The sequence below is a fragment of the Eschscholzia californica genome, unplaced genomic scaffold (assembly GCF_041429995.1).
Source record: "Eschscholzia californica isolate CP2 unplaced genomic scaffold, dmEscCali1.0.p SCAF_1, whole genome shotgun sequence".
Taxonomy (NCBI): domain Eukaryota; kingdom Viridiplantae; phylum Streptophyta; class Magnoliopsida; order Ranunculales; family Papaveraceae; genus Eschscholzia; species Eschscholzia californica.
Genome location: NW_028238198.1, coordinates 75,832,774 through 75,845,571, shown reverse-complemented (window position 1 = coordinate 75,845,571; position 12,798 = coordinate 75,832,774). Strand labels below are relative to the sequence as shown.

The window sequence follows — 12,798 nt, the reverse complement described above, 5'->3', positions numbered from 1 at the left end:
TTTCATATGGGCCATACCAGTCATCCCTAGAATTAAGATTTTCATTTGGAAAATATGTGTCAAAGCTCTCCCGGTTAGGGAAAGAATAGGAAAATACATTGATAAGAACTTGAACTGCCCTAATTGCAACGAAATCGAATCTATAGATCATGCTTTACTTCATTGTCAAATGGCAAAAAATATATGGTTCTACTTCAATATTATTTCGGAACATATATCCTCGGTGGCGGAATGGATATTTACATGGGAACAGAAATCACATAGTAGTAGCACAATTAATAATATACATTATGCTACAATTCTATGGAATATATGGAAAGTTCGTTGCGACCATTGCTTTCAACATGAGATCAATTCACTTGAGAAAATAATAAATATGATTAATACTTTCCCCAAACATATAGACAATAATATTTTCACTACCAAAACAACACAAGGAAAATGGAACCCTCCTGACAGGTCTTTCGTGAAAATTAATGTAGATGCTTCCTTCATTGATATACAAAATGTTGCAGGTACAAGTCTGATTATTCACAACAATGAATCTAAATTTCTGGAAGCTTATGCCACCACCACTAGAAGCAGAAATGCAGAGGAAAGTGAAGCAATCGCAATACTAAATGGTATGTTATGGGCTGAATCCCACAACTATAGCAAGATCATCATAGAAAGCGATAACATCAATATCATTCAATATTTACAAAATAAGAGGAATGAAATACAATGGCAATCCAACATTCATATCAAATAAATACAGGACATCAAGCAAAGGCTGGAAATAGTTAAATTCTCTTACACGAATAGGAAATTCAATCAAGCGGCAGACAAATTGGCAAAATGGGCAAGGAAGAGGAATAAGACGCAATCATGAAAGAATGTTCCTTATATAGTTTCTAATATGTATTGTAATAAGACTCTTAAGTTCTAGTTTTAATATAATTATCTATTTCAACAAAAAAAAAAAAAAAAAAAATTCAATCCAAGTAGTGTAGCACAAGCAAAATATTTTAAAAAAATATATATTTAAGTTAAGCCCTTATTTCACAATTCACCTACTTCTAAGTTGTAACTTGTTTTTTTTTTTTGTGAGAAATCGACTACGTTATACGTTGGTCATTTTAAGCTATTGATACATCGTTAAAATGTGATAAGTGCTGATGTCAAAAAATGGTTTTCTTTCAGATCAGCATGAAATAAGGAGTTAATGCATGACAGCCTCCGTTATGTTCGATTATTCTGTTAAGTTGAGTGTTGTTGGCTTCGAGTTCCTGCTCCCTGTTCTGCCTCCTGCTCTGCCTCCTGCTTTGCTTCCTGCTCTGCTCCTCGCTCCTTGCTCCAGCTCCTTGCTCCTGTTCTTGTTCGTCTGTTCCCAAAAGGGGGGAAAACCTACAAAGGGTTCGAAAACCGCTCCGACGCTCAAGCCAGTTAGGGTGCTCTCTGCAGTAAAAGAATGAATATTGATTGATCCTTTTAGGGGCGAGTTATGAGAACTTTGAGTTTTGGGTGATCTTTTTTGGGTAAAGAGATCGTGTCCTGGGAAGGACGATGTGGGGGGCCTTTTATAGGCGATGTTAGGCCGACTATGATTAGTGGCGGTGGTGAGGCGGTTGCCGTCAGACCAAAGAGAAAGTTTCCTCTCTTGAGTATCTAGGGTTTCTCTTAGAGTCTATCTCAGATCTTTGATAAGTGGAAGTTCCTAAGTTCAAGGATCCTTCGTATATATCTTGTCGATGTGATAGATTCTGGAAGAGAAGTTTCCTCCTTTAGTTACGTGGTATTCAAGCTGGCTTAAACACTTCGAGATATGCAGCCGACTGAGATCTTTCTGGAAGATTCGAGATTAAGTCGGTAGATCGCCTAGCGCTGCTGCCTTCCCAGTTCTGGGCGTAAGACATTGGCCGGATCTGTTTGGACCCCCCTTACTCCTCTGAAGATCCCAGGGCTGATCTGTCCATGCCAAGGGCGTCTTGCAGGACTGGTATCTTCTCGCCGACCTCCCAGTTAGGGGAATGATTGGTGGACCATCAGGGGCTCAGCGGTCCTGCTGCCTTAAGCCAGGTTGACCCAGTAGACTTCAGGTCTGACCTTGACTCTTCAGACGTTAGTCAACGTCTGGACATTTTATGCATCATCATCAATAAGCACGATAACTGCCTAAATTAAATGAATAATGAAAGAAGTCTAAAGCCCGACTAAACATGACCTAAAATCCGACAAATTTATTACAATATTTAAACTTTACTAATTCAAGTTCAATAAACCATGGAATATACTTCATCTGAGAATCGAACTCGGGACTACCAGGATTTTAGAGTTTATGTCAACATTATCGTCCACTTGGGCTATCAAATGTTGAAAACGTGCTCTTCTTTATTGAAATGAAGACTTTTATACCCTCATCTTTATTGCCTTCTATTTGACTAAGTAATAACAATTTGAAGTGGGTTACAAGGTGCACATCATCAAAACCTTTTGGGCCTCTTTCAACAAAAAAAAAAAAAATTTTGGGCCTATACCAATTTGAAGTGCCATTTATTACAACATTAGCTTCAAATAGTTTTCTTAGAATCATTTTCAAATTGTTCAAAAAAAATAAAAATAGAATCATTTTCAAATTTACAGGGGACTTAGCTTTTGATATTTTACAACAACATCATGGAGGAGATCTCTTATCTTCCCCATAGTCCCAACAAGAACAACTTGTAGAATAAAACTTTAAAGGACAAAGAAAAGTAAGATTTAGAAATTAGATGCTAGAATATGTAGCAGTGTATCACATAGACTAGAAATGAATAGTACTATAAAATTTATAGTTTCTGTTTTCGAGTCTGTTCTATTTCTCTTCCTTGATAGACTTTCTCACTTTAGATAGATGTTATATTCCTATCTAAAACTAGGAAAGTTTCCTTTTGTAGCATATTCTGTTATTTTTAACTGCTATATGTTAAAATTGAATAAACTATGTTCCTTAAGAGATTTCTCCGTCACATAAAACATTTGGCTCTAAACCTTAAATTTATGATGTTATTTACACCATTAGATAATCGTCTGTTATAAGTTCATTAATGTTATTGTATTTTTATTTTCAAACTCTCATATTGAAGTTGTGAAGATGATAACTTCAAGGATTAGAGAGTTATAATTCTCAAATGTCGTTATCATCAAATTAATTTTGATTAAACTTTTATGACTCGAGTGATTTTGGTGGTCCCAAACACAAAATCCCATGCATGAGTGCATGGAGCTCCATCACGTATACTGACCTAGTATGCTGTTTTGTTTGTTGGTTTTAGTGATTAACAAAGATACCACCCAATAATTAAACAGAATTACAGAACTACTTTATAAAAAACAGAACATACAATAAAAAAGTAAACTCATATTAAATCTTACGCCACTAATTTAAACCCTAATTTGATAAAGATAGCTTTACTCATTCAAACTTTTACTAAAAAAGACCAACTAACCAAGGCCTCTTCTGTCTTTTCTTAGCTTGTTTGCAACTTAGCATATTTTATCAAATTGCATTTGTTGTTTATGGCTTGTATAGGGACCCTTCTTGGTGCATAGGGGCACGGAACATCAGTCTTTATTTTCCTAAATAGACACAACTTAAAATCCAATATGTACTTTATTTATTATTTGGACATAATTTTAAAAGTTCTTTACATAAGAATTTCAATTTCATTGAATCGTATAACTTCTCTTTCCTTTCTTTTTAGTTAAAAGGCAGAAGAAAACTGCTCCTTTGTCTCTGACCAAAGACACTTAATACGAAAATCTCTTTTATTGTCAGAAAAAATGAAAAACGAGAGGTTGATGAAGATGAACACAACGAAAATGATGATGGTGACGAGACTAGTTGTGCCAGACTGGTTGTGTAATGCTACTGCGTGGTGGCAGCAACGACCTTGGTGACGGTGAGAAAGGTACAAATGTAAAAGGTTGTTTACATGGTGGGTGATTTGGGAAAATAAGACAATTATTCGGGATAGAAAATTTTATATAGAAGACGTGAATTTTAACGAACTTTTTGGGTACAAAATTTTAAAGGGAAACAAGTCATCTTCTTCTTCCTCATCTCTTACCACCAACTCCGGTCACCACCTTTAACTCCGACCACCACCATATTTTACTTTTCTTATTCTTCTTCTTCTCTCCTTCCAATAAAACTACAACCTCCATTTATCTTTCTTCTCTTTACTCATCCCTCTCAATTTCTCTCTCTACTCCTCTCTATCGATTTCTCTCTTTACTTCTCCCTCTCCTTTTTCTCTCTTTATTTAATCCTATCCCCTCGCTGGAAAGGCGAACCAGATCCGGTCAGTGGTTTGGGTTCTCCCAAACATGAATGGTACAGGAGAACCGCAAACCACTACACTGGTTGGTGATCCCCCAAACCAGTCAAGGGAAAATTCCAAATTAGTGCCATTTTTCGGCGATTTTTTCATCGAAAAACGACTAGATAGTAAGAGAGAGGGAAGAGAAAGAGAGATGAGAGGAAAAAGAGAGAAAACCACTTCACTCAAAATGGTTTCACTCTGATAGTTGATTTCATAAAAAGTCTTTGCAACTCTAGATATTTTTCTTATTCCCCAAATCACCCACCGACCGCCTACCAATTGGTAATTGGTATAAGTCCTATACGAACAAAATAAAAAATTTCTTAGGTAGTCCTTCATACCAAGTGGGGGTCCTTAAACATGGGGCCTTATTCTTTCTCGGTTTGTCTCTCTACTATATAGCCTTCCAAGTAGGGGTGGGAAAAAAATCCGAACCGCTATCCGACCTGTTCGACCGAGATGAAAAGTGTCCATGAACACCCGATGGTTTGTCTCTCTACTATATAGCCTTCCAAGTAGGGGTGGGAAAAAGATCCGAACCGCTATCCGACCTGTTCGACCGAGATGAAAAGTGTCCATGAACACCCGATGGTCATAGCGGTTAGTGTCCGACCGGCCCGAAAGAATTGAAGGACGGTAACGGTCAAAATTCTATGTCGAAGGACCGTCCGACCAACATTGACCGTCTAAATAACCGACCGGTAAGAATGACCGAATAGGTTGACCGACTAAACTATCCTCATTTTTAGAAGTTGACCGTTGAATCTTTATAGACATATGAATATAAGATGGTTGTTGGCTATAGTCGTGTAGTCTTCTGGAAGACCAAACATTAGTACATGGCTTAATTATATCTTGTCAAATGATGATCAACGGTGTTTTTTTCTTTTTTATATTTACTTTTGATTTCTTGGTTAAACATCTTCATTTGTAAGTAATTTTGTTTGTGGTAATAAAAATAAATTTCTGAATTTAAGTAAATTTTATTGGAAAGTCCGGACTGAGACCGACTGGTGTCCGACTGGCTCGGTAAAATAAACGGTCTTGGACGGTCAATGGACAAAGAATTCTTGAGAGTGACCGCCGAGTCCGCTCGAGTAAATAGGTGGTCACCAACAATTTATGCCCGAGTCGACCGGTTCGATGAAGTTAGAGTCCGGTACCGACCGGTCCGAACCAATTCCCACCCATACTTCCAAGTGTACTCCCCTTCACAAGACAAGGCCATTTTGGTCTTTTCAATGTGACAAAACTGTGAAAAGACCAAAAAGACCTTGTCATTATGAGGGGGAGTACACCTGGGAGTAGGGGTGGGATTTTGGTCTGGAAACTCGGAATCCGCCCAGGACCGCCCGAGTTCGAAGCGTCCGTGACCGTCCGTTGCCCGAATCGGTCCGTATCCACCCGACCGAAAGAGCTTAAGCGGAAGGACGCGGTCATAGGTCCTTACCCGGTGGTCCGACCGAATCCGCCCACTTATATTGTCCACCTTACCGAATCCGTCCATACCCGTTCGTTTATCCTATCCGTTATACCCGCCCGCCTATATGATTGATTTTAAGCCTTTAGATTTGTAGGATTAGCTACAACCGTTAGATTTCAAGAGTAAAAATATATATAACCCTAGAACTCACTTTTCTTAATCTTATCTTCACCTCTCTACTTCTCTAGTCTCTTTCTCCTCCAAAATCTTAATATCTCATCAATAACCCTTGAACCCACAATGCACCGATCGTAATCCATGTGAAGAAGAATACAACCAATAGTAATCCATAAGAAATTTCAATGATTATCTTTTAATTTTGTATTCATATACTTTTTGGAATTGTAAAGTGGGAGTTTAGAAAGTTTGTATTTACTTACTGAACATTTTTTATTTCGGATAATTTTTTTTTTATTTGTTCATTAGTAACCGGTGCCCGACCGACCGATACCCGGTTTGCCCGACTATCAAAACGGCCACGGACGGACACTTTGTTAGAGAAAAATCCGAAATGTCCGTTCGTTTTGTCCGGATGTCCGAATGGACACTTAAGACTTATGCCCGTTCCGCCCGGACCGGTTGACTTAATGTCTGTTTTCTGCGCGAACCGATTCCCGCCCCTACTTGGGAATATGCCCAGGGAGTCCCCCAGTCATCATTGTTCTCTCAATCTCTCTCTTGTTTGTACTCTCATGCTTCTTTCACCAACCACAACTCCACAACACACTCCCTCTCTCTCTCTCTCTCTGGGCTCTAGCTCTTGCTTTTATTCTCCCCATCTCACTTCATTTGTAGTATCACATTAACTTCCCCACTTCCCTCCAAACTCTCCCTTCTCTCTCACTATATCTGCTTGTTCTAATGGCAGAAACAGCAGTCGAAGAATCCTCAGGTCCTCTGAAATATCAGGTAAATTAAAGGTTTTAAATTTACCCATTTCTTCTTTTTCTTCAGTCTCTTCTCCATTAAATGTTTCTTAATCTCATCTTCTTATTTTATAGAAACTGGTTTTGAAAGTATCCATCCACTGTGAAGGTTGCAAAAAAAAAGTGAAGAAAGTTCTTCAAAGTATTGATGGTATAATAATGAACTATATAACTCAATCCTCTGTTTTTCTCAGATTTCCTCTGTTTTTTCTAACTTCAGGTATCCTTCAAAATCAATTTTAATTTCAATTTCTCTTATTCATTTCACTTTCTCTCTCTGTAAAAACAGGGGTTTACACAATAACAATTGATTCACAACAACACAAAGTTACAGTAACAGGAGATGTTGAAGCAGAAACCCTAGTTAAGAAACTGGTGAAAACAGGGAAACATGCTGAAATCTGGCCTGAAAAGTCTGAAAACAAAGAGAAAAAGAAGGATAAAGGGAAGAACAAAGAAAAACAGAAAGACCCAAAATCCATTGAAGAAGAAGGAAATGATGTTGATCATCAAGTTCAGAAGAAATCAACAACTACTGATAATCCAAATGTTGAAGTAAAAGAAAAGTCTGTTAAATGTAACGGTGACAGTCAAAAACCCTCCGACGGAAAGAAGCCGGACGGCAAGCCACCGTCCGGGAAGCAGTCTCAGCCGGCGCCGGTGGACAAAAAGGGTAGTGAAAAGGAAGGAGTTCCACCTGAGAAAAGTAATGCTCCTACTGGAGGCAAAAGTGGTAAAAAGAAAGGAAAGAAAGGGCAAAAAGGTAATAACAACAACAACAAGACTGCAAGTAAACCTGATGAGGTCAATACTTCTGTTGGTACAACAGGAAACACTGAATCACCATCACCACCTAATTCTCAGGGCCCGCCTTTATCTGCTATTAACCTTAATCACAGTCCGCCACATCAGCAGGCATATACATATGCTCCGTATACAACATACGGTGCGCCTACTTATAATCCAGTGTATTTAATGAGTTATAGTACAATATACCCTACCGCAAACCACGGTGGTACATCGTATTATACTCCACGAGAGGAATATACATATAGTAAGTTCGTGCAATCAGGAATCTACGAGTCGTCTCAGCAGTCGGATTTCTTTGAGATTGTAAGTGATGAGGATGAAAGTGAAAATGAAGACAGGTGTTTCATTATGTGAGAAAGATGAAGGGGTTAGGAGTTTTTAAGGCCGAGCCGATCGGCAAGAGGTTATGTACTTTGGTGGAAGTGGTAGGGGTTTAAGTGTAAATTGAAAAAATGGACTGGTTAGAGGAGTACTGCTTTAGGATGGATTAGTTTAATGACAAGGGTTAATTACTCAATTTAGAGCTTGGTTTTTGGTTTTATTGATAATAGTAGTATTAGTTTTGTAATGTTGTGGTAGTTAAGAATTTAATTAGCACCATCTTTCACTAATTAAATGTTATTGGTTATCTGAAATTTAATCTCCCTCTCTCTCTCATGATAAAACTTAGTAATGTTTACACAAGTATTGACTATTGAAGAGGAAACAAATAAATACGGATGTGAATAAGGAGGTAAGTATTAACAACTCTTGGTTGGAGTAGAAAGAGGTATAATCTTTCACTGTAAACATTAAGTGTTCGATTTTGTTATAGATCAACAACTCGCCTAACGCTAGTGCTCTACCTAGCAAATTTTTGTACTAAAGGTCTTCATTTGAACTTCATTTTAAAAAATTTAGTTGGAATTGATTTAGATGTGGACTTTATCTTAACAACAGAATTCATAATATAAATAGAGAGTTTAATTACTTTATTGTAGGGACAGAACTAACGCTAGGCCTGAGGGGGGTATGGCCCCCCTCGACCTAGCCGTAGTGATTTCATGTGCAGCGATAATTCATGAGGATTACTGTATTAGTCCATAGGATACGTGAAACTTGCAAGAAAGTGTTGAAGGCTTCTTGGTAGGAATGTGGGCTTATAACCTAAGTAACCCCGGTGATTTTCATCAAAAAAAAAAAAGTAATCCCGGTGCGATCCCTTGAAACTACCCATTTTTTAAATTGTAAACTTAGTTTTGAGACTACTATGTTTCATTTTGAGTTTGGCCCCCTTGATCTTTAGTTCTGGTTCCGTCCCTGCTTTATTATGCGTATTCTATCAACTCAATTACTCAATTAATATTCAAGACTTCTTATAAGCATCCAATGACTATAGTTTCAAGGGCACATAAGCACACATATAGTCATATTTTTTCCTTTCCATTCTCTTTCTATCGGTAAAGGTTATGAGGTCATTGTCAGCTCATTGCTAGCCTCTCTCACTCTCTGTCTCTCTCTACTACTACTACTATAGAATTTTAAGGGGAGATGATTCTCTTTCTCATATCTTTGAAAAGAATATGAAGACTTAACTTTCTCAAACCAATTGATGAGAATTAATACCCAAAAGGCCAACTCTCCAATTTCCTCACCTCTCTTTTCCATATTCCGGAAAGCTCCATGGGTCTTTATTCTCTCACTACAATCCTTTCATTTGACTTAACACATTATGGAGATCTATAACAACTTAACCTTTACTAATATTCACTCAATCCTAATTGATTTGCACTTTTTATGAATTTAATTCTCTTCAATGAGACAGGTTTGGGATGGTCACTTATACCCTATCTTTACCGTTTATAGTTTTGAGAATATGCCATGAGATATAACTTTATAAAAATGCCTAATTGATCAATAACCATATGTACTTACTTATTGAATATAATTAGTCTGATATGGTTTTGCAGAATTAGAGAAAATCAGACAAACAGAATAACTAATACTCCCTCCATCCCATATTGAATGACCTAATTTCTATTTTGGATTGTCCCATTTTAGTGTCCTGTTTCTAAAAATAAAGAAAAGAACTTTTCGCTCTTTCCAACAATACCCATTACTATAAATTTAATGACAACTTTATTTAAAAGTAAATTCAACTTTTTCATTGTAAATTACAAAAGTTAATGAGGTTACAATTGGAAAAACCATGTTATTTTTTAAAGTCAAACTCCAATTAATGATGTTCCCTTAAAAAGTTGTGTTTTCAAAATAGGTCATTCTTTTTGGGACTGAGGGAGTAATAAATTGTTCATGGTAATTTGAAGTAGATACACATGACATTACGACTACTACATACATTTATGTTATCGTAGTTATGATTCTACATGGTAAAAATGGGAGATAAAAAACCATATGGTCTTATAATGTGGTTTATGTAAGAATTGCATTTCGGTTGTCTAAAAACCTTCTCAATATATTGTTGCGGAGTGCAAATGAATGTTCAACTTTACATACAAAAATCATTCGACAACATGTAAATAATCACTATCTAGTATACTATCAGTTTAAATATCTGCAAATTAAATCTATGGATATTGTATATATGAGGAGAAAAGAACCAAGAAGTATATCTTTTTAAAGGACTTTGGATCCTTAAGAGTATTGAGAGGTTAGTTAGGAGGACCCAAAAGCTATAAAAGAGTAAAAAAAAAGGGAAGAGGGAGAAGGATATCATCAAAGTAGAAAAGTTGAGATAAGATATGTTGGGTTGAAATGACCATGGTATTTAGATCAAAGGAATTAAACAAATTGCATAATGTTTCAAGAGAATCAAAACCCTAATCCAATTTCATTAATACCATACCCACATACATAAATGGAGATCATCATATAATATTTAATTTAATTTATATATGTCTCTATTATTTGATCCTGGATTTTTGTTGGGGGCAGATTTGTTTTGTAGCTTTGAATCTGATTCCTTCAATCAATCTTTCTTGTTCTTGTTTTTTCATGTCATCTGAATCAAGTCCCATTTGTATGATTAGTACATGTACTTAAAAGGAACTGTAAGTGAATGGTAATGGAGCCCATATTTGTACCATTTCAGACATTGATGTTATAATGGTGGTATGTCTTAAAAAAAGTGATAGTTCTTGTTGTGGTTGTGGTCTCAATTTTTTCATCCAAGTTGGTAAGACCACTTTTTTAAATATCTGTTCTTTTTCATTCACCGGTTTTGCGAATTAAGACTCTACTCAGATGCTATCTAGAGCTGTTGTTTGTTTTGCCGTTTTCTAGCGTCATGACTTCAAAAAAGTATGCCTACAAAGAAAAACATCATCCTTCATTCACTCATAGATGTGAGATTGTTTGTGCACAACACTTAGATATTCTGATGACCAAACAATTAGGTTACCATCTAAGTACATACATAACAACAAAATTTTTTTAGTAACCAGAAGGTATATATAAAACTAAAAAAGAACCTTATCAACAAGTGACGCTTTGGCCGAGTGGTTAAGGCGTGTGCCTGCTAAGTACATGGGGTTTCCCCGCGAGAGTTCGAATCTCTCAGGCGTCGCTTCATTTTTAAATTTGGTTATTTTTTGTTTTTCTTTTCTTTCGGCCAACAAAAACAACTTCTCAAAGTTATACATAAAATTTACTTTTCAGAAAATTATGAAATGAGATATAGATCTTTCTTGCTAGCATATTGGAGTGAAGACGTACATCAAGAAATGCTATTCCTTCCATTGTTGAAGGAATATATTAAGTTTTACGGTCACTCATCCACTTGAAGAAGCTTCACTAGATTGGATGAGAATGATTCATGATGGGAGATGCTATTCCTTCTAGATTAAATTCATCTAGTTACCAACTAAGTGTGCAAGTACTCTCTATATATAGTTTTTACATGTACCCTCCTATTACCATCTCTTCAAATTCAATTCATGTTAGCGTGGGTGTGGGTCTCCGGTCTTCTTTTTCCTCGACTGATTTTGGTGTATAGATAACAATAAGGGTCGTTGATCAATTCATGTTAGTGGTTTGGGATCGTTGATCAATATTAATTCCACAAAGATAAATAGCTATAAGGATAAAAGCCCATGCCTATAGTTTGTCTGAACACAATGCTCGTTATATTTTGTGGACAGAAGGAACAAATTGAAAAAAAAACGAAAATTATTTGTTGGGTTGAAGGTAGTCGAAAATGGCAGGTCTATTGTTTCTGACGATCTTTTTTGGCGACCTAGCGAGACGAGTAAGAAAGAAAGAAAGAAAATAGAGAAGGAAAAACTCTATAATATAAGTAAAAAAAGAAAGGAAAAAATTGATTGTTAAAAGTGACCAATGAATACTAACAAAACTAGTCTTGTTAGAACACTTAACAAATATGTCATAAATTGAGGCCAAAATGAAATTAACCATTACTGTAATATAAAATAAAAAGTGGCCCACAAAAATAAACATCTGGCAACACCACTGTAGATCCTAAAACATATTTGTAGTCGGATTTAAGAACTACTGAACTCTGTGTGGGGATCTACAAGTTCTTGTTAGTTCAAGGATGAGGGTTTTTTACTTATCAATCAAAGAACTATGGCTCAAATTTATTTTCATGTATTTCTCCCACTTCATGCCATACTCTTAATATTTCTCTCATTTTATTTTGCTGCCTTTGCTCTCCAAATGGGGTTTTCCTTTTTTTGATGAGATTAATGAGGTTTTCCTTGACATGGTTTAATCCACAAGCACTTACATCCAACTATTTTTCCTTCTAAATTTGAAAAAAAAAAGAAAATGAAAGAAATCATATGTTTAAATTTTAATAGCTTTTAGATATTTCAACAAAAACGTTAAAAGGAAGAGCAACTAATTGAGCTAAAGGGAAGGCCATTTTGCTAAGTGAAGGTTAATCAAATATGATCTACACTTGTTATGTTGTAGTAAACGATAACTTATCGGATCAGATATAGACATATCTGTATCCGATAATTATCCGACGGATATTAGAAATGAATATCCGAATCCGATAGTATTAACGCGAAACAAAAACAAAATTTTATATTGTAAGTTTAAATTTTTAACCAGTGGATCTAAACAATAAATCTCAACCATACATATTATATATTATTATTTTTTATACTACTTTTGCGAATACATATATCTATCGGATCCGATAAGCAGATATACCCGTATCCGATATCCGAAATTTCGGATATTTTCTTAAAATTCGGATACGGTTACGAAT

General features: G+C 36.1%; 1 protein-coding gene and 1 non-coding gene across 2 annotated transcripts; both read left to right on the top strand.

Moving 5' to 3' along the window:
- The first annotated feature begins 6,460 nt into the window (after nucleotides 1-6,460).
- Nucleotides 6,461-8,197, top strand: LOC147569210 (heavy metal-associated isoprenylated plant protein 35-like). Its single transcript, XM_086655670.1, has 3 exons — nucleotides 6,461-6,735; nucleotides 6,828-6,903; nucleotides 7,042-8,197. Exons 1-3 carry the CDS (start codon nucleotides 6,688-6,690, stop codon nucleotides 7,914-7,916), a joined length of 999 nt encoding a protein of 332 aa, XP_086511796.1. The 5' UTR covers nucleotides 6,461-6,687; the 3' UTR covers nucleotides 7,917-8,197.
- A 2,848-nt stretch (nucleotides 8,198-11,045) lies between these two features.
- TRNAS-GCU (transfer RNA serine (anticodon GCU)) lies at nucleotides 11,046-11,127 on the top strand. The gene has a single exon. It is a non-coding gene; the product is annotated as a tRNA-Ser (tRNA).
- The last annotated feature ends 1,671 nt before the right edge of the window (nucleotides 11,128-12,798 follow it).

What these genes read in the sequence shown, in the direction of transcription:
- LOC147569210 (XM_086655670.1), top strand. Translation starts at nt 6,688, where the DNA reads ATGGCAGAAACAGCAGTCGAAGAATCCTCAGGTCCTCTGAAATATCAG. An exon ending in CAGGTCCTCTGAAATATCAG is followed by an intron (nt 6,736 to 6,827) that starts GTAAATTAAAGG and finishes CTTATTTTATAG; the next exon opens with AAACTGGTTTTGAAAGTATC. An exon ending in AGTTCTTCAAAGTATTGATG is followed by an intron (nt 6,904 to 7,041) that starts GTATAATAATGA and finishes CTGTAAAAACAG; the next exon opens with GGGTTTACACAATAACAATT.